Source organism: Cottoperca gobio, chromosome 7 (assembly GCF_900634415.1).
Source record: "Cottoperca gobio chromosome 7, fCotGob3.1, whole genome shotgun sequence".
In the NCBI taxonomy this organism is placed as follows: domain Eukaryota; kingdom Metazoa; phylum Chordata; class Actinopteri; order Perciformes; family Bovichtidae; genus Cottoperca; species Cottoperca gobio.
Window position 1 is genome coordinate 3,712,826 of NC_041361.1, and position 25,240 is coordinate 3,738,065.

At 39.4% G+C, this 25,240-nt stretch overlaps 3 protein-coding genes across 3 annotated transcripts; all 3 read right to left on the minus strand.

Annotated features, from left to right (window-relative positions):
* Positions 1–824: 824 nt before the first annotated feature.
* Positions 825–3,650, minus strand: LOC115010815 (chitotriosidase-1-like). The gene is given in 11 exon segments (XM_029435620.1): positions 825–1,132; positions 1,189–1,321; positions 1,428–1,544; positions 1,692–1,874; positions 2,400–2,523; positions 2,609–2,733; positions 2,820–2,985; positions 3,079–3,135; positions 3,207–3,411; positions 3,506–3,532; positions 3,626–3,650. Coding segments are annotated over 11 exon segments (1,470 nt in total).
* Positions 3,651–4,474: 824 nt separating this feature from the next.
* LOC115010814 (acidic mammalian chitinase-like) lies at positions 4,475–8,335 on the minus strand. Its single transcript, XM_029435619.1, has 12 exons — positions 8,303–8,335; positions 7,920–7,973; positions 7,797–7,826; positions 7,486–7,690; positions 6,968–7,024; positions 6,698–6,863; positions 6,469–6,593; positions 6,251–6,374; positions 5,981–6,163; positions 5,729–5,845; positions 4,852–4,984; positions 4,475–4,767 (listed from the first exon to the last, which is right to left on the minus strand). The coding sequence occupies exons 2-12, from the start codon at positions 7,942–7,944 to the stop codon at positions 4,475–4,477; spliced, it is 1,458 nt and encodes a 485-aa protein (XP_029291479.1). The 5' UTR covers positions 7,945–7,973; positions 8,303–8,335.
* Positions 8,336–9,636: 1,301 nt separating this feature from the next.
* On the minus strand, positions 9,637–25,172 carry LOC115011328 (neurofascin-like). The gene is given in 28 exon segments (XM_029436451.1): positions 9,637–10,757; positions 11,144–11,179; positions 11,342–11,353; positions 11,850–11,919; positions 12,005–12,136; positions 12,263–12,436; positions 12,742–12,864; positions 12,977–13,187; positions 14,233–14,348; positions 15,096–15,318; positions 15,428–15,498; positions 15,889–16,086; positions 16,186–16,287; positions 16,374–16,498; positions 16,600–16,747; positions 16,841–17,004; positions 17,105–17,216; positions 17,520–17,640; positions 17,642–17,664; positions 17,747–17,878; positions 17,952–18,139; positions 18,311–18,422; positions 19,323–19,541; positions 19,672–19,794; positions 20,578–20,768; positions 20,875–20,980; positions 21,073–21,194; positions 24,731–25,172. Coding segments are annotated over 27 exon segments (3,537 nt in total). The 5' UTR covers positions 21,149–21,194; positions 24,731–25,172; the 3' UTR covers positions 9,637–10,528.
* Positions 25,173–25,240: the final 68 nt, after the last annotated feature.

Below are 25,240 nucleotides of genomic sequence, written 5' to 3' on the forward strand. Positions count from 1 at the left end.
CTTTGCATTGCCGTCAACAATTAATATCATACCAAAAATATGTGCTTTAATCATCCATATAGGCACAAAGTCAGATGTCCAGTATTTTCAGGAATTAATTAGTTGTAGACATTAACGTAAGCTAATGAGTGAACCATTTGTCAACTATTTGTCAAGTAGTCAAAGCTTAATATTAGGCAGGTTCAAAATAAAAAATAAATCAAAATAAATCAAATTTATTTATATAGCCCAATATCACAAATTATACATTTGCCTCAGTGTGCTTTACAGACAGCACAGGATACGACACCCTCTGTCCTTAGACCCTCGCACCGCACAAGAACAAACCCCATAATTAAAGGGGGTACAATGGAAGAAACCTCAGGGAGAGCAACTGAGGAGGGATCCCTCTCCCAGGACGGACAGACGTGCAATAGAATATTGAATATCCACTGCAGGTTAGTGTAACTAATTTTTAAAGCATTTTCAAGTTGTGCTTTGCAGAAAAAAAGAAGCATATTTATGGTGTTTTAACGTAGTGAGATCATCAGGTCTCAGGGGATGTGAGACATAACAGTTCAGGCTTCTGTATCTTTTTATTATAGTAATAATGATCTATAATATATACTATATACTAGTATATATTATATATTTTATGTTGCAGTGTAATGAAAAGAAGCCCAGAAGCCAATGCTTTTGTAAGGACTACCATTATGTGTTTAAAATATTAGATACGGTTTAAATTAGCTGTTTTTACGAGAGAGAGAAATAATAATTCACAGAAAATTAATGTAAATCAACAATAATTATTTTCGCTCACTGTTAACTACAAGACGTGACTGCTTTTAGGGCCAGTTACAGCATTTGCAGCTATCTTCAAAGACCAACGTAGCTGGACAGTTTTGGATCCAGGTGATACCGTTGGCACAGTTGTAAAAGGAACCTGGGGCATCCGGTTTGGCATAAACCCCACCAATCTTTGTAGCACAGAAATTGTCTGGGATTATGGATGAAGTCGTGATTGTTGGCGATGGACGAGATGTAGTGTGAGGTTGATTTTGGTTTGTTTCAGGCGGAGTCACTTCATTTGGGGTGGTTTCTCTAGTGGGAAGGGGAGGAAGATCTGTAGAAACAAGGGTAAATGATCAGTAGTCTGTACACTATACTCTGAACAAATATTTTAAATCGCGATACATCATTTCTATTTACGTGGGGCTAAAAGAGAGCGGAGAGAGCTGATGAGGGGATAGTTTCCCTGTCCACAGAACTGTCCATTAAAGTCATCAAGATCCAGAGACCAGATGAAAGCTCCTCCAAAACTGTTGTTCTTTAGGTAGCCGACCTGAATAAATAATGACAGAAACACTTGTATGCAGCTTAATGTTGTATTGAACTTTTGGTAACTGACAAAATAAATGTGCAACCTTTTTGTAGAAAAACGTGAATACCTTAGTCTCAAAACTTTCTTTGTTGTCATATCCAACCCACTCATTTTGTTTGACCGCATATGGGACTTTTTGGTCCTCAATCAGCTGGACAGTGGCACCTTGAAGAAAAGTGCAAATCTGAAAAGAGGGTTTAATTTCAAATGTTAAACTAAAGTTCTGAGTGTTATTCATAATAAAAATAAAATTAAATGTTTTATCAGTTACATAGACTTACTAATAAAACATAGACTGAGTGCTAAATTCAATAAGTTGAATCAGTTTCACCTCATAATAGGACCAGAAGCCGGCCTCCCTTGTAAAAACACCAGCAGCAGCGGGACCACTGGCTGGAGCTCCAACCTGACTGGATTGAGTAGACAATCGAAATGCCCTCCCGTATGCAGCAAAGCCCATATTTAGCTTTTCTACAGGTGTTCCCTTGTCCCGCCAATATCTCATGGCAGAGTCCTGAAATTTGAATGAAAAAGAGAAAAAGTTTCAACCGAATTTACAGAAATCTGCTACAGAACATGCGAAAGAATGCGTTTTTCAATCTTCTACTTTTACTAGAATATAAAGCGTTGGGCTCATTGAGATAAACAGTTTGTGGTGTTTATTCTCCAGTCGCCACCAAACCATTACAGAAGAAGAACGAGATGACACATTTCAAATAAAAGCAATCAAACTTAAAACAAAGCAAAACCAAATGGAAATGTTTTCGTCTGCTGCTATTTTATGATTATTTTGCAATGGTTTTTTATTCCATTCCACTTTGTCGCATTTATCAAGGCTCCACTGTTTCCACCTCAGCCAAGCGTAAAAGCTTTTCGCAATATTTATTTTTTTCCAGCATTGCGCAAACTGTGCATACAATCACGTGGCTGGAAATGCACTGAAATACTGAGAAAGAAACTTAAAGAGAGAGTTGACATTAGAGGATAGCAAATTATGTCTTTGCATTTATAATGCATCTTAAAAATGATCTGTACTCACAGTATTTAAGTAAACATGGTCCCCAGTGTCATGGGATCCCTTGTATAAGGGGCTGTGATGTCCGGTCACACTCTCCCAGGTGCCATGAAAGTCATATGTCATCACATTAATAAAGTCCAGGTACCTGATAAAATGCATGTGAGATCAAGTTCACCCAAACATGATGAAATTATCATTGGGCTAATGAAGGGAGTAACATTTTTGTGTACTTTGCCATCTCCGCAATTTCATAACCAGCGTCAATAGTTCCTTTCCCAGCAGACACAGCAGCAGAAATCAATAATCTGGGCCGGCCAGTTGCTGTTCCCTCAGTCTGATAGGCCTCGAAGAGTTCCTGTACACCAGAGAATAATGCTGAAGTAACTTTGTCGTTCATATTAAACATAATTTGTGCACCAGAACAGTCATTTTGGATCTGACCTTGCATAGCAACGTGAATCTCTGCTTGTCCACCAGTGGACTTCCTCTTGCAGCAGGGTATTCCCAGTCCAAATCAAGTCCATCAAAACCATATTTCCTCAGCAGTTTGATAGAAGACTGGCTAAATGTATTTATGTTGGCTTGTGTTGACACCATTGTTGTGAATCTGGGTAGAATTTGGGAGGAAATAAAAAATGCTTTCAACAAGACATAAATACAATATATAACTTTATCGATTGCTTTATGCTGAATATCTCACTTTTGTGTTCCAAAGTTCCAGCCTCCGACTGCCAACAGTGTTTTAAGATTTGGATTCCTGTGAGAATATATCAATTTATTTGCCAGCATCATTTTACAGAGATAATGCTAGAAAATGTTTGAACTGACCTCTGTTTGAGTCCATTAAAGGATTTATAGAGCACATCATCATTCCATTCTACCGTGACCAACTCATTCGCCTCATTAATACCCGAAAAGGCATAAATCAGGTGGGTACACAGGTTTGGATCAATATTTAGAGGCATAAACTTTTCATCGCCAGGTCGGTATTGGGACCAGTTAGTGAAATAACACACCAGCCTGGAGGATGAGACTATTCATTGTTTTCATTAATATTTTAGGAAATAAAAACCAGATATTTGATCGCTACTAAGATTGTTCAGTATTATATTGTATTGTGAACTCACCCAAACAACCAAGGTAAAGCCAGAGACCTTCAAAGTTCCAGATTTAGTTTGTAAGTATCATGTCAAACATATTTTTTTAAATATGACAATAAAAATGTCATGCTTTTCATTGGGCCTTACCTGCAATTAGAATTAGCTTGCTCATGGTGGTTGTGCTTGGATGAGCTCTTGTCATGTCAAAACGCAGCACTGAATAGCTTTCTTTAGTGGTTGAAAACCACACAAACAATGATAATCATTAACCAGGAACAAATTGACAAGTAGTAAGTATTTCCCAACGTTTCAGATTCTAAGCTGTTGCGCCATACAAGTAAATCAAATAACAGAAGCTGGTAAAAAATCCTTTGACTCTTGCAGAAAACAAACAACGTGTGAGGGACCCTTTGTAATCTATACAGTCCAACTCATTCAGTCGCTTATATACATCTCGTACTTTCATCGCCATCAATTACACAATTTCTTTAAAAGCTGTCAAACTTTGGTATTTCAGCATTCTTAAAGCATTACAGACATCGTCTTGTGCTTTGCCTTTTCCATTTTCTAATGTTACCAGAGATGTTTTGTGACTGATTGTGAAATCATATGTCTGCACACCACCTTTTGTGATTCTTTGAACTTTAGACAGCTAGCCCCAAAGTATGTTTCTGAAATTAATGTTTAAGCTAAGTTATGCTTAGGCTCTAGATAAAAAATGTTCAGATGATCTATAATTCACTTTTATCACTTTAGCTGATTTTTTAACCAATCTCATACTAAAATCCTTATTTTTCAACCTTTCCCTGCTCTCCCAGTTGTATGCTTACCCTGGTGCTTCACACCGTGCATAACAAGTTGAGAGTTGTGTTGTGCAGTCTGACATTACTCATGTTTTATTCATCTGAACAGTCTCTAGAATCTTATAAAATTTTAATTAAAAAAATTAAATCAGAAATAAAATACGCTATTCTGTTTCACGAAGAAGACATTTATTTAAGGCCAGTCGCAGCAGTTGCATTTTTTGCTGAAAACAAGATTAGCTGGACACAGCTGGAGGAATGTGTTTCCACCGAAGCACTGATAGAAGGAGCTGAGGTTCTTGTCATTTATGTACAGGCCGTCAGCCTTCCCAGCACAAAAGCCACTTCCAGAAACAACAGTTGTGGTGGAAGTTTTGGCAGTCGTAGTTGTAGGAGCGGAGGTAGATGTTGTGCTGCTGGTTGAGTCAGAATGGATCGTAGTGATCACCGGTGGACGTGTGGTTACATGAGGTGGAGGTGGAAAATCTAGAAAGAATACATTTAAATTCAAGAGATTATGGAAAGTTTTACTTGTTAAATGGATATTATGATTATCTGATTTCTGTTTACCTGAATCCATAAGAGAGCGCAGATAACTGATGAGGGGATACTTTCCCTGGCCACAGAACTGTCCAGTAAAATCATCCAGATCCAGAGCCCAGATGAAGGCTCCTCCAAATTTGTTATCTTTCATATACTGTGCCTATTGAATATAAATGATAGAGTGATAGTGAGAAATTGCAGAGCACTTCAGTTTAAAATGCAAGTTGTGTTGTTTTAATACATATAACCAGTGCAAGTGCAACACATTGTTTTATACACATTCCAAGACATTTCTAAAGGTTCATGAAATGTGTTATTTGAGTGTAAAAGTGTCTGATCACATCCAAGAACCCCCACACATAAATAGGAAATACAGAGGCTATTATTTGGAAGAAGTTTGCATCCAAAGAAAACATTTTTAGAGTTAGAATCCAGTTGATGGTGAAGTTATGAGAGCCGGTGACCCCTGAAATGGCCTCATGCCAGAATATTTCGTTTAATTTAACAAAGAAACATTTTGGAACTAAAAGAGATCTTTGTCAGGCATGGTTAAATAATAAACATCATAATCCAACAGTGTAGATAATGAATCTTACACATGTATAATATATTTTTGCTTTTATCTCATTAAAGCATGTTTTGTTTCCTACATGGTATGTTAGTATGTGATGGCGTTATGCAGCTCTGCTCTCATTGATGTTTGCCAAAACATAAAGTTTAAAGTTAGAGTGCCACCTTCTGCTCAATGTAAGGTATTAAAAACAGTTTGTGCTGCCTGTGCAGCTTCATTGTGACCAGCTATATCTGCTGCTATAGTGCAGAGCTAGTTGTTATAGGGATACGCTACTTTTATCTTGTTCATATTATCTCCATGAGACGTGGAGGAAGATATGTCATTTATTACCTTGATTTCAAAGCTCTGCTTGTTATCAAACCCAACCCACTCATTTCCTTTAACGGCATAGGGCACCATCTGCTCATCAATCCAGTTGAGACTGGCTCCTTGGAGGAAAGTGCAGATCTGTAGAAATGGAAGAAATTAATATTTAAATACATGATTTATGTTAGGTTTGGAATAATTAAATATACACCGAGTAGATTTAGTAATGAGTTAAATGGTGTCTTAGTATTGCTCTCGTGTTGAACCTTCACTGACCTCGTAGTAAGACCAAAACCCAGATTCACGGGTGTAGGGCCCAGCAGAGGCTGCTCCGCTGGCTGGTGCTCCGACACCGTTAGCAGCTGATGATGTGCGAAATGTGCGTCCATATGTAGTTAAACCAACAAGGAGCTTTTCAAGAGGGGCTCCTTGGTCTCTCCAGTGTTTCATAGCAAAGTCCTGTCAGAAGAAAAACAAAGACATGTTAGGGATTTGGCTTTTGGGTTGTGAGAATGATAAATTAGTTTTGTTGAGGATTTTACTCACCACATTGTAGAAGATGTTGTCGCCCTTATCGGAAGAGCCGCGGTACAGAGGGCTGTTGTGACCAGTGATCGGGTCCCAGGCTCCGTGCATGTCGTAGCTCATGACATTGATGAAGTCTAGAAACCTGTTAGACAAGCATGATGTCATAAAAAACAAAAACGAAAGCATTTCTTTTTTTTACATCTTTAAAAACTAAATGACTCCCTGTAACAACTCACTTTGAGACTTCAGCAATCTCATATCCATTGTCAATGTTTCCTTTCCCAGCAGCCACTGCAGCAGTGAGCAGCAGTCGTGGTACTCTGTTCTCAACAGCTTCTTTTTCAAAGGCGGCGAGTAATTCCTAAAAGCAAGGTTGAAATAGTTGAGGATAATCATGTATACAACGTTATAATATATAAAGTCACATTGCAAATCAAGATGCTGGTGTAGATTTTACAAACTGACCTGGCAGAGCACTGTGAACCTCTTCTTGTCCTCTGGTGGGCTTCCTCGTGCTCCAGGATACTCCCAGTCCAGATCCAGCCCATCGAAGCCATGCATTCTCAAGAATCTGATGGACGACTGGATGAATCTCTGGCGGTTGTCAGGAGATGTAACCATGGTTGTAAATCTGTAAACATGTCACACGACTTACAGCTACACTGTAGAGATGATGTTCTCCTTATTATATGAGATAATGTAGTTCAACAGCTTCATGATTGCTTGCGGACTCACTGTGTAGTTCCAAAGTTCCACCCGCCAACAGCCAGCAGAGTCTTCAGCTGGGGGTTACTGTGCGGGATAAACATGTAGATTAACAATTAGTTAGAGAAGGAGGAAGATAGATACTTTACTGCTACTGTAAAAGTAACAATATGTAATGTATGCAAGTCCTGCATTGAAAATTATTACTATAAACACTTCTTGAAGATCTTTTCTCAATGAATCCATCGGTTTGTCCATAAACTGTCACACTATTTTTGAAACAAGGCACATCCTAATTTCTCACAGCCCAATGTGCAACTACTAAAATGCCTTTTCTTACTCATTTTGTATATATATACATATTCCAGCCCTGCAGTTAATCTCACAGTTGTATTCCTCTTTTTACAATTTCTGGAAAACGGAATGATACCACTTAATCAGTCACACTAAAACCGTCAACTTCCTCGACTGCTGATGTGATTATCTGTCGTGAAAGAACAGTGGATATGACTGCAGAGAGATTAATACTGCAGGCAGGAACAACTCACCTATTCTTCAGTTCATTGAAGGATTTGTAGAGAACATCATCATTCCACTCGTAGGTTGTCAGCTCATTAGCATGGTTGATAATTGAAAATGCGTAGATCAGGTGTGTGCAGAGGTTGGGGTCTACGTGTGCAGGCAGATATTTGCCGGCCGCTGGTCTATACTGGGACCAGTTGGTGAAGTAGCACACCAGTTTGGTAGAAGACACTTTTGGAGAGAGGAGAAATGATCAGAATTAAGTTTATATTCATGTCATGTTGATAAAGAATCAAATGTCAATGCACAATAAAGAAATTAAATAATGAATGCATACCCATCTGGAGACTCATCAAAAGGGACAGCCCTAAAAAAATATATATAGACATTTAATTTCTTTTTACATTTTCTGCACAAAATCACTGCCTCTGTATGAACTAACTGAAATAATGTAACTTACCAGCCAAAATTGTTAGCCGAGCCATGTTGAGTCAGCTTTGCCTTTCACTCAGAGCTGCAACAAAAAAAAAAAAATCACAAACTTTATAGGATTGCATTATAGTTTTTGTAACTGTAACCTATTTACCATCTAGAGTCTGTACTATAGTTAGTAATGCTGCACATAATAAAACCTAGAATGATCTCCATTGTCATTATACTCAGGTGAAATGAAATTTTACAAGGCTCATCTCTGTGACATTGCATAGAAAACAAATGAATTAAAGCAGTGGTAAAAAGCATTAAAACAAAAGGCACTAGTTAAATAAAACGTACTCCTTTACAAATGTACAGAGTAATCCTATAGATGTAGGTTTCAAAAACCTCCGTGTGCCGACGACTTACCTGTTCACAGATGATTGGCTGGATGTTCCTATGATCCTCCTGGGAGTCCTTTTTATAGACGTGATAAGACCGGGACAAAGGCTACATGACAGTTAGGTGTAATAAATGCTTCAGAGAGGATAATTGCCACTGTGAAACTACAATAAGCTGCTTAAGATGACACAAAGATATGTTTTTATTGCCAGATAAATCTGAATCAGATCACAATGTTATGTAAACTTACCTCTATAAAGTCGCTCAGATCAGAAGACCTGGAAAATTCATGCAGATAAGAGGACCTTGATAAAAGAATGAAATGATCCATTGTATTTTATATTACTTCAGGATTAAAATAGTTTCCATGGTACCAACAACTAAAGTGGCCTTTGGGATAATATCTTTACATGGCATGTGTTTGTGTCATAAACATGGTGGCAGCAAACCGTTCTTTTGTGTTGGACTTTGGACCTTTACATCCATCATCAAACCACAGATAACCTTCAATCGTCTGATTATTTTCTCAATTAATTGCTCGGTTCACCCATCAAATTTCAAACAATTTTTTAAACAATGCCAATCATAATTTCTCAGTTGTTATTTTGTCCAAACCCCAAATATATTCAATTTTCCATCATACATGACAAAAGAAAGCCGCAAAGGCTAACATTTCAGAAGCTGGAACTAGCTAATGTTTGGCCTTTTAATTTGAAAAAATTGAAATATCAATGATCTTTACATTTTCTCAGCCTTTTTTGGTTTAAGTCTTGAATATCATTGTTTGCTCTGGCCCTGTTTTGACCTCCTTGACTGCAATCAGAAAGGTGCAATAATAATAACTCAATATCAGGGACGACAGTATAATGCTAGCCTATCAACCTCAAAGGTTGTTAGATAAGGTGTCCTTTAGGCTGTATGATCCCTTGATGATATGGGTAATAGTCCGGACCCTGTATCCCCCCTGTAAAACACTACAATGCCATTACTACACACGCTGGTCGGTTGCTTTTGTTACCTTTGGACAGAGCCAGACTAGCTGTCCCTGTTTCTAGTCTTTATACTAAGATAAGTTAGCCGGCTGCTGGTGGTAGTTACTTCATAAGTAACGTACAGACATGAGTTATAATGATCTCTCAACTTACTCTCTGCAAGAAAGCATATAAGCTTCTTCCCCAAATGTTGAACTTTTCCTCTAAGCTTTTAAATGAGGTATTCTGTGATTCAAACACATTGTATAAACTGTCCTGATGGTTTAAAGACAGACACCTGCAAACAGATGCAACAAGAATAATACATCACCCCTTTAATTAGGTTTATTAGGAACCAGCAGCTGAATTAAAGAGTCATATCAAACATGCAAGAAATAAATATTTCCACTTTATTTACATTAAGGACATAACTGTGGTAATACACAGATGATGTTAGAGGTCAAATAAAGTAAAACGGTTAGATTAATTTCTATCCATAGTTATAACTAGAGATAGTTAAAGCAGGTTAAAAAAGTAACATGAGCAACTTCGGATTTTAGAGCTGCTTTATGGCTGCTTTATATTCTCTAAATGGGTTTAACCTCTCGTCTCCCAGCAGAGCACAATTCCCAAACTGACCGCAGACAAACCATTAGTCCCTGGAGATATTTTATTGTTTAATTATTAACACTTTTATACTCTCACATTGCAGCATAAACACTAGCGTGTAAAAGAAAGAGTACGCAATCCAATTTCAGGGAGCACATTGTGGCTCCCTTGATCGTGACAATATGGTATGCAGCTCTTATTTCTAAAACAGCCAACACACAAAAATAACACAAATGTCATTATTGAAATTAGCTTAAAAGAAAAAGATGTAATAACAATAGTTAAGTTGGTCCTTGCAACTGCTTTTATCAACATGATAAACTGATCCACTTCTGTCTCCTGGGATGTGCAGCCAATGTTTCTCTATTGACAGGATAACTGAACATGTACTCGTCCGTATGCACGCGCACAAACACACAGCATTTGTATTTACAGGAAATGCAATACGGAACACAAACTACAAAGCTTGTTTTTTTTTTATCAGATGAATAAGGATCTCATCTCTAGTATTGTCCCAACTATTCTGCTTTTGTCTGCTTGGACACAGAGGGTTACAGCACCTGAGGCTCCAGCTGTTCCCTCCTGCAGGCAAACCACAAGCACCACAAGTGTTTAAGGGTACAAGCGCGGTCAAGTCACGTGAAAAACAGGAAGGTAGTTTGACTTTTGAGTTTTACGCCAGGGAGTAGATCGTATTCTTCGGAGAGTGGAGCTCCACACTGCCACCAAAGTCCAACTCCCTGACATCTCTCCTGGTCCCTGTGTACTGGCCGATGAACGAGCCGTCCTCGTTGAACGATATCTCGCCTCCTTCACCATAGTCCAGACTATCGTCACTGTCTGATCGCTTCATAATTGCCTCCATAGACGGCTGGCCTCTTTGAAGCCCTCTCTCCTCCTCTCTATAAAATAATGCAAACTAGAATTACCGCCCCGCGGTTGTACGCCTCCGCCAACCAGTCAAGTTGCAGTTTATAATAATAAGCATAAGTGTTTTCTTTTTGTGGCTTTAAAAGGCTGCATTACAGTAAAGCGATATACTTTTCTGAACTTCCCTGACTGCTCTATTATTTGTCTTTCCCAACTTACATATTATATCCACATTAATGGAGACTGTTTGTCAAAAATATGTTGTGAAAGCACCAACAGTTAACCCCATAATATCGTCACAATATCCAGATATTTGATCATAAAGACGTGTAGTTTTTGTGCATTACGTCAGCACAAGAACACAGAAAGGATGGAGGATAAAACCTGATATATACCAATATATTTTAAATGTACATACCGCCGGGGGTAAGGCAGAGTGGAGACACGTGCTATCCTAAAATAAGAAGAGAGATCATCATTTGGAAAGATGAATAGATTAGCACACTCATAAAATGTTTGTAATAGTTCCAATATTCTGTTGTAAATATACTATTTATAGCACTAAAAACACATTGTTACACGTTGTATGAACAAACAATATGTAGTCGTTTCATACCTTTCAAGAGACCTTGAGTGGTTCAATGGCAAAAGAACAGGGTTGAGGTTTTGAGGGGGGGGGGGGGGTAAATGTTTAGATAGAAAAGGTAGAGTGAATAGAAAGGCAAAAAAACAAAACAGAAAATAATGTAAGTATGAGTTATCATAAATAAGGCCATAAATACTGTTACCAGATTTGATTTGTACCTGTGCAGCAAACAAGATAACTCCACAGGGCAGCTTTAAATCACCAAACACAAAGCTAATGCACAGCTACAGAGCAAATGGATGTGACTTCGTGGCTACTGTTGTTATACACGTCGTTTTCAATAATGACAGTGCTGTACGGTGTTATTAGCGTGTATTATATAATGCATGCTATTATATAAATAATAGTACATGGTGTAAAAACTTGAAACACCTTGTGTAAAGATGTGCTAATGTCAACATTTTCTCTTTCTCTTGTGGGAGCAGTAAAGTGTGCAGCGAGTGTGTTTTTCCCACCAACTGTCTGCTGTAATGCTTACCTGTAGTCAAATGATCCCTCCTGATCTTTGTCATCCACCGGCTCCAATGAAATGTCTTTTTTTTCCCGTACTGAAATGAAAACAAGCTACACTGTAATAAGAGACGCAGTGTGGGGCCGTTGGACATCACAGAATATGAGGAATCACCGCTCTACCTGGGTATTTCCCCCCTCTGCTCCTCTTGATGAAGCAGACTATGAGTAGGATAAGCACGAGGAGAGCCACAGCACACATAATCCCGATGAACCAGCCCTGAGTGGTGATGTCCACCTGGTCCTGAGCATACGCTGAGACACACACACACACACACACACACAGGCATGTGCAAACACATGTAAATACATAATCATCAACGATCAGCAAAGTGGAAGGCCACCAAAATGTGTTGATGCGTAGAGGAAGCAGTAGATTACTTTCAGTGGTGTAGTGAGGCGACTCCTCCGTATGCCATTCCCCTATCCCGAGCCGAGTTTGTGCCGCCACGGAGAATCTGTATCGAGTGTAGCGGTCGAATCGCCGGACTGAGAAACTTGTTATATTTGGAGTGAACTCCTCAACTCGCAGCTCCTCTCCCCTGGTGGCATTCACTGTGGTAAGAGTGGAAATAGCACTGTGTTAGGAGGAGTCTTGATACTGGTAGAGTGCACACAACAAAACTATTAAGTAGCTTACCTGTTGAGAGTGCTTACACAAGTGTTCATTACCTTCTCAAGAACATACTTCAGTAGTATGTCGGTCTTTGAGTGCATATTTAAGTGTGCTATTATCTGCTAGCGAGATGTGGACCTAAGTGTTATTTGTTCTGTTATTAAAGCGTTGCCATTCTGCTCGGAACACTGAACAATACTACATTATGAGATACTTGAGTGCCTCAGACGTTGGGTTGACGTACCCGTCTGGTACTTGAGGGAATATCCAGTAATGATTCCGTTGGGTTCTGCCGGAAGGTCCCAGTCGACATAAATGCTGTCCAGATGTCGCTGTTGGATCCTGAAGGATCTGGGAGCAGATGGTACTACAGACAAACACACAGCAGGAGACGACACACATTTGTGATTTCTTTGAGCTTGGAAGAAGACAACGACGTTGTCTTGTTCGTCGGATGGTAAATCAGTGACTTTTCTTACCTCCTTCAGGCGTTGAGAAGTGTATATTATTACTGGGCGGCCCTTCGTATCGATTGTTTGCCACCACTATATACATTTTGTAGTTGCTATAAGGGATGAGCCCAGTCAAGACCCCCGAGGGCTCTGGATCATTGTCTAGAAATGATTTAGACTTCATCCCTCGATTGACCCTCAGCCACCTCAGCTGGCTGCTGTCCCTCCAGTAGTAGGCCTGAGAGATGGGAAGCATTTTGATTATGAATTCCTGCACACCGTCTGTTAAGTTCCAGGTATACATACATATATGTATGCTCATATTATTTGTATAATGTTGTTATAATATTGGTAAAAACATCCTTACAAAAGTCACACTGTAGAAACAAATTAGAAACAGATTTTTCTTCTTTTTTTTTAAAGAGACAGAAATAGATCTATAAAAGATTAGATGAGCTCTACAAAATGAGAGGAGGCAGATCGGACAATCACCTGGGAATATCTTCAAATTCTTAAAGAATAACATATTATACAAAACGTTTAATGTTTCAGAAGTCTAATATGAAGAAACAAACAATATGATTAATTACTGTTAATATAATATGAAGTACTACAAAATATCAAGTCAATATCGCAAGTGATAGTTTTCAAATAAATAGTCAAATACTACATAAACGTACAAGCGATATTTATTTGTACTCAGAATGAAGACAAATATTAGTGGATACAATTGTAAAGTAAAATACCTGAGCGAACAGTATATGAGACTAATATTACCTTTTATAAAAAGCTATTTTTTCTTATTATTTGGACTGGTTACGCTCTGATTAATCACTTATTCACAAAATAGTTTTTCTTTCATTCGTTTTTGTGTGGAATTTGACATGCAATGTTTGTCTCATTTTATGGATTTTCTTTTTCTTTTATCAACTATTGATGTGATAGTTTGCGCATGAGTTCGGTATTTGGATCTGCTTTTTGGTCTTTAAATAAGTTGTTGTCTCGTATTGTGAATGTGAAGCTTAATGATGCATTAATAAACTCCGTGCTCATAGTAATGGTATCCAACCTTTTCTTTCACACGCTTTTGATTCCCTATGCATCTGTCTACGAGTTGCATTAGATGACTTTGTAATTGTAATTTGTCTAGTTCTCTTCACCTCTGTCGACAATATAATACTTACCCGGACTCTTCCAATGCCACATGCCCTCAGTTTATATTGTTGTCTATCAACATAAAGGTAGGATATATATATCCGATATTGAATTCACGATAGACGCACCTTGTATTCTTTCAGATCTCCCTGCATAGAGCCGCGTGTCACTGAGTCCCAGTGCAAAGTCACCTGAGTGCTCTCGATGTCGGACGCTCTCAGGTTCAGGGGTGCAGTTAAGGGACCTGAGGGAGACAGAGATGACTTAGTCTTTGCTCATCAGTGAACACAAATAGGTGATGAGAAGAAAAACTTGACCCCAAGATGTAAAAACAAAACAATACTGTAAAAAAGGGCTTTTTAAATAGACATTTTCTCTCTCTCTAGATATAATTAGACGATAGAAAAATGAGACAAAACAACAACAAGACAATACAAAGAAAGTAGTTGCATTAGAAAATAAGAAGTCATGCTTTGAACTTTGAAGACACTAGCCAAATGTACAAAACATCTTCAGAAAATCAAAAGGAAAATGAAACTTAATGAGCATTCAACCCGTTCATTCACCATTGTAGCGCTGATAGACCGCCAAAACTGGCAACTCCGCAGTGAGTCAGTGTCGGCCGAGCAACTTTAAATATCTTGTTTCTAGTCTATATTTGCATCTTTAATCAATTATTATTGTCAATTATTTGTATTATTATTAGTAGGCTTATAGAGCAGACACTGTGTTTTTATGGGTTATATGTAATAGCCCTGCTTGTTTTTATGAAATATCTGTATTGACTGCAGTCTTATCTATCACCCCTTTATTTAACCTCCTGCCATGCGAGCCACCAATTAGAGCTTGGCAAGCCGCAGGAGGCAATGAGTAACACTGAGATAAACCATTGCAGAAGAAGAGAGCGCAATAAGTTAATGTAATTAAAAGCACGGCAGTCCAACCTCCTTTCTTTTCTTTTCATATATTGTAATGAGATTGAAGTACTCACGGTCTTCCCCAGAGTAACCAATGACAATAGGAGACTCTGGACCCAGGCCAAAGTCGTTGACAGCCTGGACTTTGATATCATAAGGAGTAAAGGTATCTGCATCGTATATGTAGTATTTCTGCCATTTAGTGGTCGCATTCTTCCACTCCTCTCGGGATTCTCGCCTTCTCCACCACACCAGATACTTCAGGTGGGGCCCGTTCCACTCTCTGTAGGTCAGAGGCTGAAAGCACAGTTTACAGCAACCAGCATAATTGGATTTCATTGTGGTAGAAAATTCAAATATTCAACAGTCAAGATGAATATGAAACTGTTTTTGGTGGGTTTATTACCTCCCAGCTGATCTCCATGTTATTCCTCCATGTACCGACACCCTTTACATTCTTTGGGATGATATCTGGGGCTGAACAGGAAAACCAATGCAGTGGTCAGATCATTAGCTTTTAAAGGGATAGTTCATCATTTCAAGAAATACGCTTATTTGGTTTCCTGCAAAGAGTTAGATCAAATGTTTGATCATATTGTTGATCAGTTAAATAAGAAACTACAGCCAAGAGATGTTACCTTAGCATAAAAAACTGGAGCCAGACTAGCTGTTTCTGCCAGCTTCCAGTCTTTATGCTAAGCTAAGCGTCTCCTGGTTCATATTTAGCGTACAGACATGAGGGGACAAATTAGCTTATTTCCCAAATTGTCTAACTGTTCCTTCAAATTATGCTACACACATGGCTGTTTGCTAGCTTACAATCCCTTCTCTGACAACAAGTATGTATTTCAGGAACATCAAACCCACGTGCACCGCTGCTCTGGAAGCGCGCAGATGGACGACTAGGCCGACTCATTCCGATTTCATTGATAGCGATGACCCGAAACTCGTAGTAGGTGAAAGGTGTAAGATGCAGAATGACAGAGTTGAGGTTCCCTGGGTACGTTGAGAGGTTTCTCCACTTCCCAGGCAGCCAGTCATCATCATCATACTGCACCAAGTACTCTGTACCAGAGCAATAAATAGAGAAAATGTCTGGTAAATACAAGAAGAATCCCTAAAAACAATAATACTAAAGTATATATTTAATTGAACGGCTCTGACCTGTTATAGGGTTGTGGTTGCTGTCTCCAGGGACCCAACCGAGTCTTACAGTGCGTTCATATGGATCTGACAGCTCCAACGTAGTGGGAGGATCTGGACGGTCTACACACAAGAAAAACATGACCAATTAAAAAAGCCAAACATGTCTTATGGTTGATGAGATGTCATTCATTTTAAACGTGTCATACCCATCACCATTAGGCGTGCTGAGGCCGACTTCTGGTCCAGTTCACTCTTGATGACACAGGTATAATTGCCCTCATCACCTCGGTTGACATTAGTGATGACCAGATTTGATTCATCCAGAGATAGTCTGAGGGTACAAGCGAGAAAGCTTGGTGAGCTCAAGATGATCATGGTTTGTTTATATTCATAGTTGTCATCTCTGTAGAATTCCTTCATAAAAAGACGCACCTCCAGCCAAGAGTGGCATATTTTTTTTCTTTCATCCAGGTGGTTGTGACAGGAGTAGTGACATCTGCTTTTACACCGCACTCTAAGCGCACATCGGTTCCACGCATGACTTTCATACTCTGTGGTCTTGTGACAATCAAAGTGGGCTCTGAGAAGAGGGGATGAAAATACATATGACGGATCACACGATCAAAAAGTACAAAGCAAAAATATTTTTAGTATTAAACAGTGTGATCCTCACCTTTGACCTCTATTCGGACTTGAATCTCATCTCTTCCTGCGAGGTTGCTGATTACACACAGGTAGGTTCCCTGATCCTCTATCCCAATGTGTTTGATTTCCAGAGTCCCGTTATTAAGGGTCTGAAAACGATTTCCTTCCAGATTCCCCTGTCCATATTTGGACCTGTGTTAGCAGACACACACACACACACACACACACACAAACTGTGAGCGGATGTCTGAACACACTCTTTGCATTGAAATATCAAACGGTGTGTTCTCACCATCGCAATTCAGGCACTGGAGAACCAAAGTAGCGGCAGTCTAAGAGGGTACGTCTGCCCTCTATAACCTTGATGAGTTCATTCCTTGGCCCGAGTATCCGTGGCGTTGCATCTAGAAAAACATTGATGATGATAATAATAATAATAATAATTAATAGTAGTGGTTTTTTTACAGTAAGTTTCTGTTATCAAATGTAAAAGCATTACAGGATTCCTCAACATTTATTTTAAAATTGAATTTCAAAACATTTCCATAAGGTCCTGCAACTTTTAGAGGTTTCCATGACACTGAAACTGTATGAAGTGTAAAGACTAAAACTTTTTTTACATTGGTGACCCATTCAAACTCTTCCACAACTCATGGCTGAGTGAAAAACAATTACACTGTCAATGTCATGAATGAGTGGTAACTTACGGAGCACGTTGACAAAAGCATTGGCCATTAAGTACCCATATTGATTGGAAGCATTGCACTGGTAGACGGCAGTGTTTTCAGCAGTCACACTGCGTAAAGTCAGCGTGTCTCCTGAGACTTGTCCTGTTAGTCTGTGGGGTAGCAGCTGCAGAAAAACACAAAAACGTTATTTAGATTTACTTTTACAGATATTAAGCATGATCTCCCATTAAAAAAACTAAACGTACTTTCAATTGGTTCCCCATTGATGAACCAACTGATGGTGGGACGAGGAGCACCATCCGAACGACACACCAGGCGTCCAGTTTCCTCCGGGGCCAAAACCAAATCAGTGGGTTTCTCCAGCCAGAAAGGAGCCGCTGTCAAATACAAGTATTCTAGTTGTTTCGACATTATTGAGCAGTAAGAGAAGTTTCTAAAAGTGTCTCTCACCTTTGATCCTGACGGTTATCGTGTGCTCAATGTATCCAATCTTATTGGTAGCAGTGCAAGCGTATTCACCCACATCATCAAAAGACGCCTTTGGGATTTGAATCATCTTGTTGAAGTTCTTTACTTTCATGCGTGGCGTCACTACCAGGTCATCACCATTCTTGGTCCACGTAATAGAAGGAGTTGGCCTTGATGATGACAAACAAGGCTTTACACAGGACGACTTTCATGAAATCAAAGTCAAAATCATACCGAACAGAACATATACAGACACAGTGGCTTTTTGAATAGCATTGCATACTCAATTAAAAAAAGAGCCTACAGTTACAGTATATCTTGTGATCTTTAGTGACACTCACACTCCTGCGCCGATACACTCCAGGAGCAGTTCTTCCCCTTGCAGGACCAGTATGGAGCTGGAAGAACCAGTGGGAGACAGCCAGGTGGGGGCAGCCTCGGCCACTGTACGAGCTGTGGAGGAAACAAACCAGAACACACTGGTCACACAAGCATCCACAAAGTCTGACAGTGAAACAAGTAAACTCCGAAGATGAGATAGGACAGCTAAAGCAGAGCACATATTTGTAAGGTGAAATTATACAAAATGTTCCCTGTTTGTACGCAATCACAAAACCACAGGGAGTTATTGGAGAAAAGCCATTAGTGATGATTCTTAGTGTCAGTTTGGTTAGAAGAAGTCAAGGTTGTATAGCTGAACGCAACAGATAGTGTTAGTGTGTAAACTGTTGTTCATTTTGTAACACCATATATTTACACATTTCTAATTCAGGTCCCGATTACTGTTGTGTTGGAAGAAACGCATGGAAGTAAATCTTTTCAAATCTGACTTAGGTGAACTGCACACAACAGGCCATGACTGTGAATCCTCCAGCCACAGATGCCTAAATCCAACCCCCGCTGTAACTACAGTTTTAATTATTTGTTTCCTTTACATCCATTGCATTTGGTCATTTACTGTGTTTTTGGGTTAGGCCCATGTCTTAGGTTTACCCATGTAGCATGCATGTTACAAGTGTAATCACCTGAACATTTGTCAACAAAAAGTTAGATGAGAACCAAAAAGATCAGATAATAGCACAAATGAACAGTTTCAAGTGAAATTATAGAGGAAAAAATAAAAGTTTCCACTTATACAGCACACTGATTATGTCTACATGCATGCACACAACTACAGACTAATCAACATAACACTATAGTTTGATTAGTTTTATCAGATTATGGGAGAAATTTGACTTAGTATGTGCTTGTTATTATCAATGCAGATTTCATCATGATACTATTCCATTAAAAGATGTTAAATTATCATATTGATTTATTGCCCATCCCTAGTGGAAACACGGTCATACTCACTCGTAAGCACTTTAACAACCACAGGCATCTTCTGCTGGATGACATTCTTGTAGGGGAAGCGGGCATTACAGCAGTAATCAGTAGCAGAGTCGTTGAACAGGACGTTAGAGAAGTACAGATCTCCGTTGACTCCCATGGATATCCTACGGTCCTGCCGCACCGGCTGCATGGTGGGGAAAGCTGTCTGAATGGGCCAGTTGAAAGGTCTGGCATATGAGCCTGAAATGAAACAAGTTGTTAAAAACAAAGTCACAAGCTCACAGGAGAAACATTTTAACAGCTAGAATTCTTAATAGCTTGTTCTGTGCAGCACATGATTATGATGAGACGTAACTAGAGGGACACTTACAGCTGGACATCCAGTAGGTTTCAGGTTTCGGCGGGCCTGGTGGCGGGTCACAGGACAGGACCAGAGGCAAGCCAGCGCTGACCACCACAGGCTCCAGAATCTCCCTCGGCCACACAGGAGCTCCTACACAAGCACAGAAGTGTGAGCTGTACATGTGAGCGGTTAATTAACTACCAGATAAATAGATTATCTGATAGGACAGGTATACTCTGAATCTCATGAAAAGATCTAAACAGGCAATGAATTGATCCTAAGTAATATGTATAGCCTGTGTAGCGAAGGCCTGATTTAGTTTAATCTTCGGTACCATAGAGCTTCATTGTTGTCGAAACACTATTAAAAACACATCAATAAGCTTCACTGTCGCACTGGGAGACATGTTTCTTCATTACGATTAACATAAGTCATTTATTTTGTCAGGCCCAAGCAAATCATCCTCCTGCTGCTGGCTTGCAGTTACTAGCATAAAGTGTGAAGCTGAAAATAGTCCACATCAAACTATTTATTCCTGTTTGAGTTATGTTTGCTGTTTTTTTAGGAAAGAAAACAGAGGGACAGACTAACACATTGTTGGTTTAGGTCTGCTCATGGGATTTATTACTAATACAAATCCTTTACATTTCAATGCAGCTGAATTCTCATAGAAAGTCAAATGAAAGTAGAGTAGGTAGGAAGCAAAAATTGTTCACAAGTCACATAAGTCGACAGTTTTGTGTTGCAGATCTACGACAACATATTGTACAGAAAATATGAAAACATTCTGTTGCTTAGATCTTGAGTGTTTAATGGAAAACATGTTGTTCATGGCATTTTATTTCAAAGTAATGTCCATATGCAGCGTGTCACTGCACATATATATAATCAAATAGGCGATTCTCGAATACTAAGATCTATTACTGATCTTACTGTATAGTCGTAGTCTGATCTTGTTGGAGTATGCAGATCCATACTCATTGGAGGCAATGCACTGATACTCGGCCTCATACTGTTCGGGATTGTTCCAGGCATAGATGTCCAGCGTCCCCGAGCGCCTGCGCATCGATGTTTGTGCGTCACGTGCCACGTTTAAATACTTCCCATTGCGCCTCCATGAGAAACTTGATGAAAGTGTAACGGAAGACAGGAAAAAACAGTGAGATGGTTTGCAGATAAAAAGCATATCCCTGTCAACTAAAGTGTTCACTGGGCTCCGTCAGCTCTTACATGGGATGAGGGGTTCCTTTGGCTTCACATTCTATGACCATGGTGTCTTTGGGGTCAACAATATGGTCCTTCATTGACTGCTTTATGATGGTTGGGGGCTGCCTGACTGCACGCAGAGAAATAAATCAGCTTAGTATATTAGAAAAGATACTGTAAGACAATACATATCACAAATTACAAGTTAAGTTACTGACTCACTTTCCAGAGGGATGTCCAAAGCCCAAACAATCTGCCATAAAAGCAGCAGCAGCGCTGGTTCGACCAGTGTCCCCATCTTTACAGCACATGGAACCAAGAAAAACCTTTCTTCACCAACTCTCCTGTTTGAATGTGAATGAAACAAAGAGATCTACTGTACAATACATTCAAATGAATGTCAATGCTCTTAAAATACAGAACTAATGACTGTATTATGAAACTTTTCACGACAGATTTCACTGTTGGTTCAGAAATCTGCCATGCAGCAATGAACATCTCACAGTGGTGGAGAAAGGGATACCACAATGTAAAAATGGTGGCATTAGTTAGTAAAAGTCCCTCACTCAAAGTCCTACTTACGTAAAATAACATCAATATTATCAACACAATGTACATAAAGTATAAGTACTCGTACTGCAGCAGAATTGCCCCTGTGAGTGTGGTTTTATTCTATATTAATTCAAATTAAATTATTATTACTCATTCACGAATGTGTAAGCAGATTTTTACTGTTGTAGGTTGGGGTGGAGGTTTTTTTTTTTTAAACTACTTTATATGTATAATAGTTCGGTACTTTAATCCAGTGGTTCTCAACCTAGGGTCGGGTCCCCTCCAAAGGGTCGCATGATATATCTGAGTGGTCTTGAGAAGATTAATAGGAAATAAAAAAGTCCTACATTAATATGCATAGTTTTCAGGATTTCTGAATGAAAACTCTTAATCTGAAAAGAAACTATAGCTGTCAGGTAAATGCTGTAAAAAGTTAAAAAAGAAAATTGGAAATGTAGTGAAGTAGAAGCAAAAAAGTTGCATCTAAATAAACTAAATAAAGTCCAAGTACCTCAAAATTGTACTTAAGTAGAATACTTGAGTATGTGTTAGTTATTTCCACCACTGACATCTCCACACACTGCTGTATCACATTATCTAACAGAATACTTTAAACTGTGTCGCAAGCTGCCATGACAAAGAACCCCCTGAATGTCTGACAGGAGTAAATTGTAGTAAAAGTGTTTAATTAGATGACTTAATATTGCTATTAATATACAATGAACCACGAGTCATGTTAGTATGATCAGAACAAAAAGTTCTCAGTACCTACCTCTCACATTTAAAGTCAAATCAGGGCTCTCTCCTCCCCATCTCTGCGTCTTCCCCGATGCATCGATAATTCCAATGACTTTTCTCCACCAAATTATTCTTGTTTCTACAGTATACCAATTAAAGCCTCAGTCCTTCAAATATCAGGTCAAGCCTCCTCGACGAGTTGATACACTTCAGTAATAGAGTTTCTGTCACTGCCACTTACATTCTGCACACCCAGCTCATGAATAATGAATGAGCGCCATACACCACCTACTCCTCACCCACATCACTTCACTGTTCTGACCGTCTGAACAATCCAACTCAATCAAACACAGTCACAAAGTTTGTTCACACAATAAACAAACTGTTTCTCAATATATAAATACACACATATAAATAAAACAATGCTTTGGATTTAGAAAAGCAGGGCTTTTTTTTGACACATTTTTTATTTCTCAAAGCAACAACAATTTGCATTCTTGTTGGTTTTGATGACATCAAAATGTGGGCTTCATTGTTGACTGGAGAGAACCGGGGAAACAGAATGAAAGCAATGTTTGTTTCTCTCGTATAAATTTTATATGTGGCTTATCTCAAGTCACATGACTGCAGCGCAATAGCCCCGACAAAGGATGGAAATATGCGACACTGATATATGACATGAAATTATACATCATAAACTCCCTTCGCACACACAATTTTCCATAATACCAATTAGAACTTTTTTGTAAGACACTTTTTTTCTACACCATTCATATGCATATCCTCAACTGAGAAAATCCTACGGGGGGAAGCAGCAGTCTTCCTTTCTAGAAACTGTGCCAAAGTCTTTCAACAGAGTCCTGACCTGTGTAGGCTTTCAGGCATCCACACAGGGCTGCATATTCAAAGCAGCACTGATAGGCTAAACAATAGTGTGATGGTGATGGTGGTGGTGGTGGGGGGAGGGGATACAATGTGGCAGCTCTACCTACAGATTAAATTAAACTTGTAATTAAGATCTTTATTCACAAGATGAATAATAAAGCTGACTTAAAAGGTGGAAAGTATGCTGAAATATATTACTCATAAGGGATTTAACATCTTTTCATTCGTATGTGGAAAGAGTATGAGACCACTTGTGACGTAAATCATTAAGACCCTCATAGCTCTGTAGCTGACGCTCTGCATCCTCTGGCCCTAATCCCCTCCTCTTTGTTCACAACTGACAACCTGACTTGCCTCACACAGAAAACAAAAGCAAAAGTGGTATGTTGAGCTTGGCTCTCAGAATGGGCTTCCCCCCCCCCCCATACATTAGACTGAAGCAGGCCTGGCAGTGAGCAGTGATCAGTGCCATGCACCAGATTGCACAGTGAAGAGGCAGAGAGGCGGACAGAGCCAGCTCAGTAATGACAAGAAGGTCTCTATTCTGGCGGCTCTCCTTTGGCACGTGTGCCCAGGGCTCGGCTAAAAGCAGATGGCATGTGGGAGGGAGTGCTCGACAGCACAAGCTGCCTGTTCAGACTCGGAGCACCTATCATTTGCACTTTGACGTCACTGCATCAGGAGAAGGACAAGACGAGGCCGGGGAGAGAAACTCCAGGACACTGTGCTACATTGAGTCATCATCTCTGTGCAATCAAAACGTTGTCTCACAAAGTTGAACACTGTGATTCTAACTTCATGGTGAGGTAACGGTAAACTACAGAAACTAAACATTTTCTCAGAAAGCATCCAGTGACAAGAATAAAAGAGTCTACAGCTGTTAGCGGCTCTGTGAGACAGCATGGTCACAGAGCAGCAGGTATAATGTTTACCATGTTCACCATTTTAGTTAAGTGTTAGCATTTTCCAATTAGCACTAAACAGAAAACACAGCTGAGGCTGAGAACATTGTCATTGGTATTGAAGGTATTTGGTCATAAATCAAAGTATTGGACAAATAAAAATGTAACGTGATGGTTGAAATGTTAATGGATCCCCAAAGTTATTACAATAGATCCTGAGGGGACAATTAATGTTGAAACAAAATCACAAATATCCAGCTCATGGTGGCGCTGGAGGAAAGTAAGTCGGATTCATCATCTGAGGACTATGAAATATTTGTTTCAATTTGGTGTCAACAGACCGACATTGTCATCCATAGAGCCCCGCTGTAAAATAAAACATTTAAAAAGAAAACATGGCTATTTAGTGCTATAAATGTGCACCATCGTGGTAAACATGAAGTTACTTTCTTAACATTATACAGTAAGATATGTATTTCACATTTGTCACTGAAAAAGTGATGCAAATTCATGCCAGTCATCTCAAAGGCAGGTGTGAGAGCTGAACAATCGTGGGTTTACCCTCATAAAAATCTGCTGATGCAGTTGTAGACCCATCCCACTTCTCAACCCAGACTATGACATCATTAAAACCTTGACTTCCATTGATAGTCGTCTTGAACGACTAAAGCGCTCCTTCACGTGGCGATATACTCTATGCTACTCTAAAGTGTCTTGATGTGCTCCAATACTCTGTACTTTATATCCAAAAACGTTATTATTCAAACTGAGCTAAACAACGCAGTGAATGTTTTGGGTCTTACCTTTGTGTGTAGTTTGTGTTTTCTCTGCTCCTTGGTCCCCTTTCCCCGTCGTTGCAGTTGATGCGGACTCCTACTTTCTTCTCATCTTCTGTCACCGTAGATTCACACCATCTTTGCTGTGAGCTTCACCTTTTCCAGCAGCATCTGGCTTTTGTGTTATTCGTCACTCCATCAGCTTGAAGCAGGTGACAGGCAAGATAACAGAGGCTCATGGGGCCCGTCAGGACGGCTGTCCCAAGCCTGGGTCACACGCCTGGCAAACAGGGACTGAGAGCCTATTATAATAAATCCATTGTGAAATCCACACATAAATATAACGTCATCTCCTCAATGATGGGAAAATAAAGTTAAACACAAGTAACATGTCATGCACTAGTTGGTGGATAAGGTTAAGGGGTCACCCAGCTCCTATATAGCAACAATCCACCGCAGTTTGCAAAAGAGAGCATATCATTTTTTTGTATTTTTTCATTTGTGCTGTTGATTTGCAGTGTGTGTAAGATGGGGGGT

Excerpts from the sequence above, each read along its gene's own strand:
- LOC115010814 (XM_029435619.1), bottom strand. The coding sequence starts at position 7,944 with ATGGCTCGGCTAACAATTTTGGCTG. Across the intron at positions 7,827-7,919 it reads TCGGCTAACAATTTTGGCTG|GGCTGTCCCTTTTGATGAGT; the intron begins GTAAGTTACATT and ends ATATTTTTTTAG. Across the intron at positions 6,594-6,697 it reads GGTTCACAGTGCTCTGCCAG|GAATTACTCGCCGCCTTTGA; the intron begins GTCAGTTTGTAA and ends CCTTGCTTTTAG.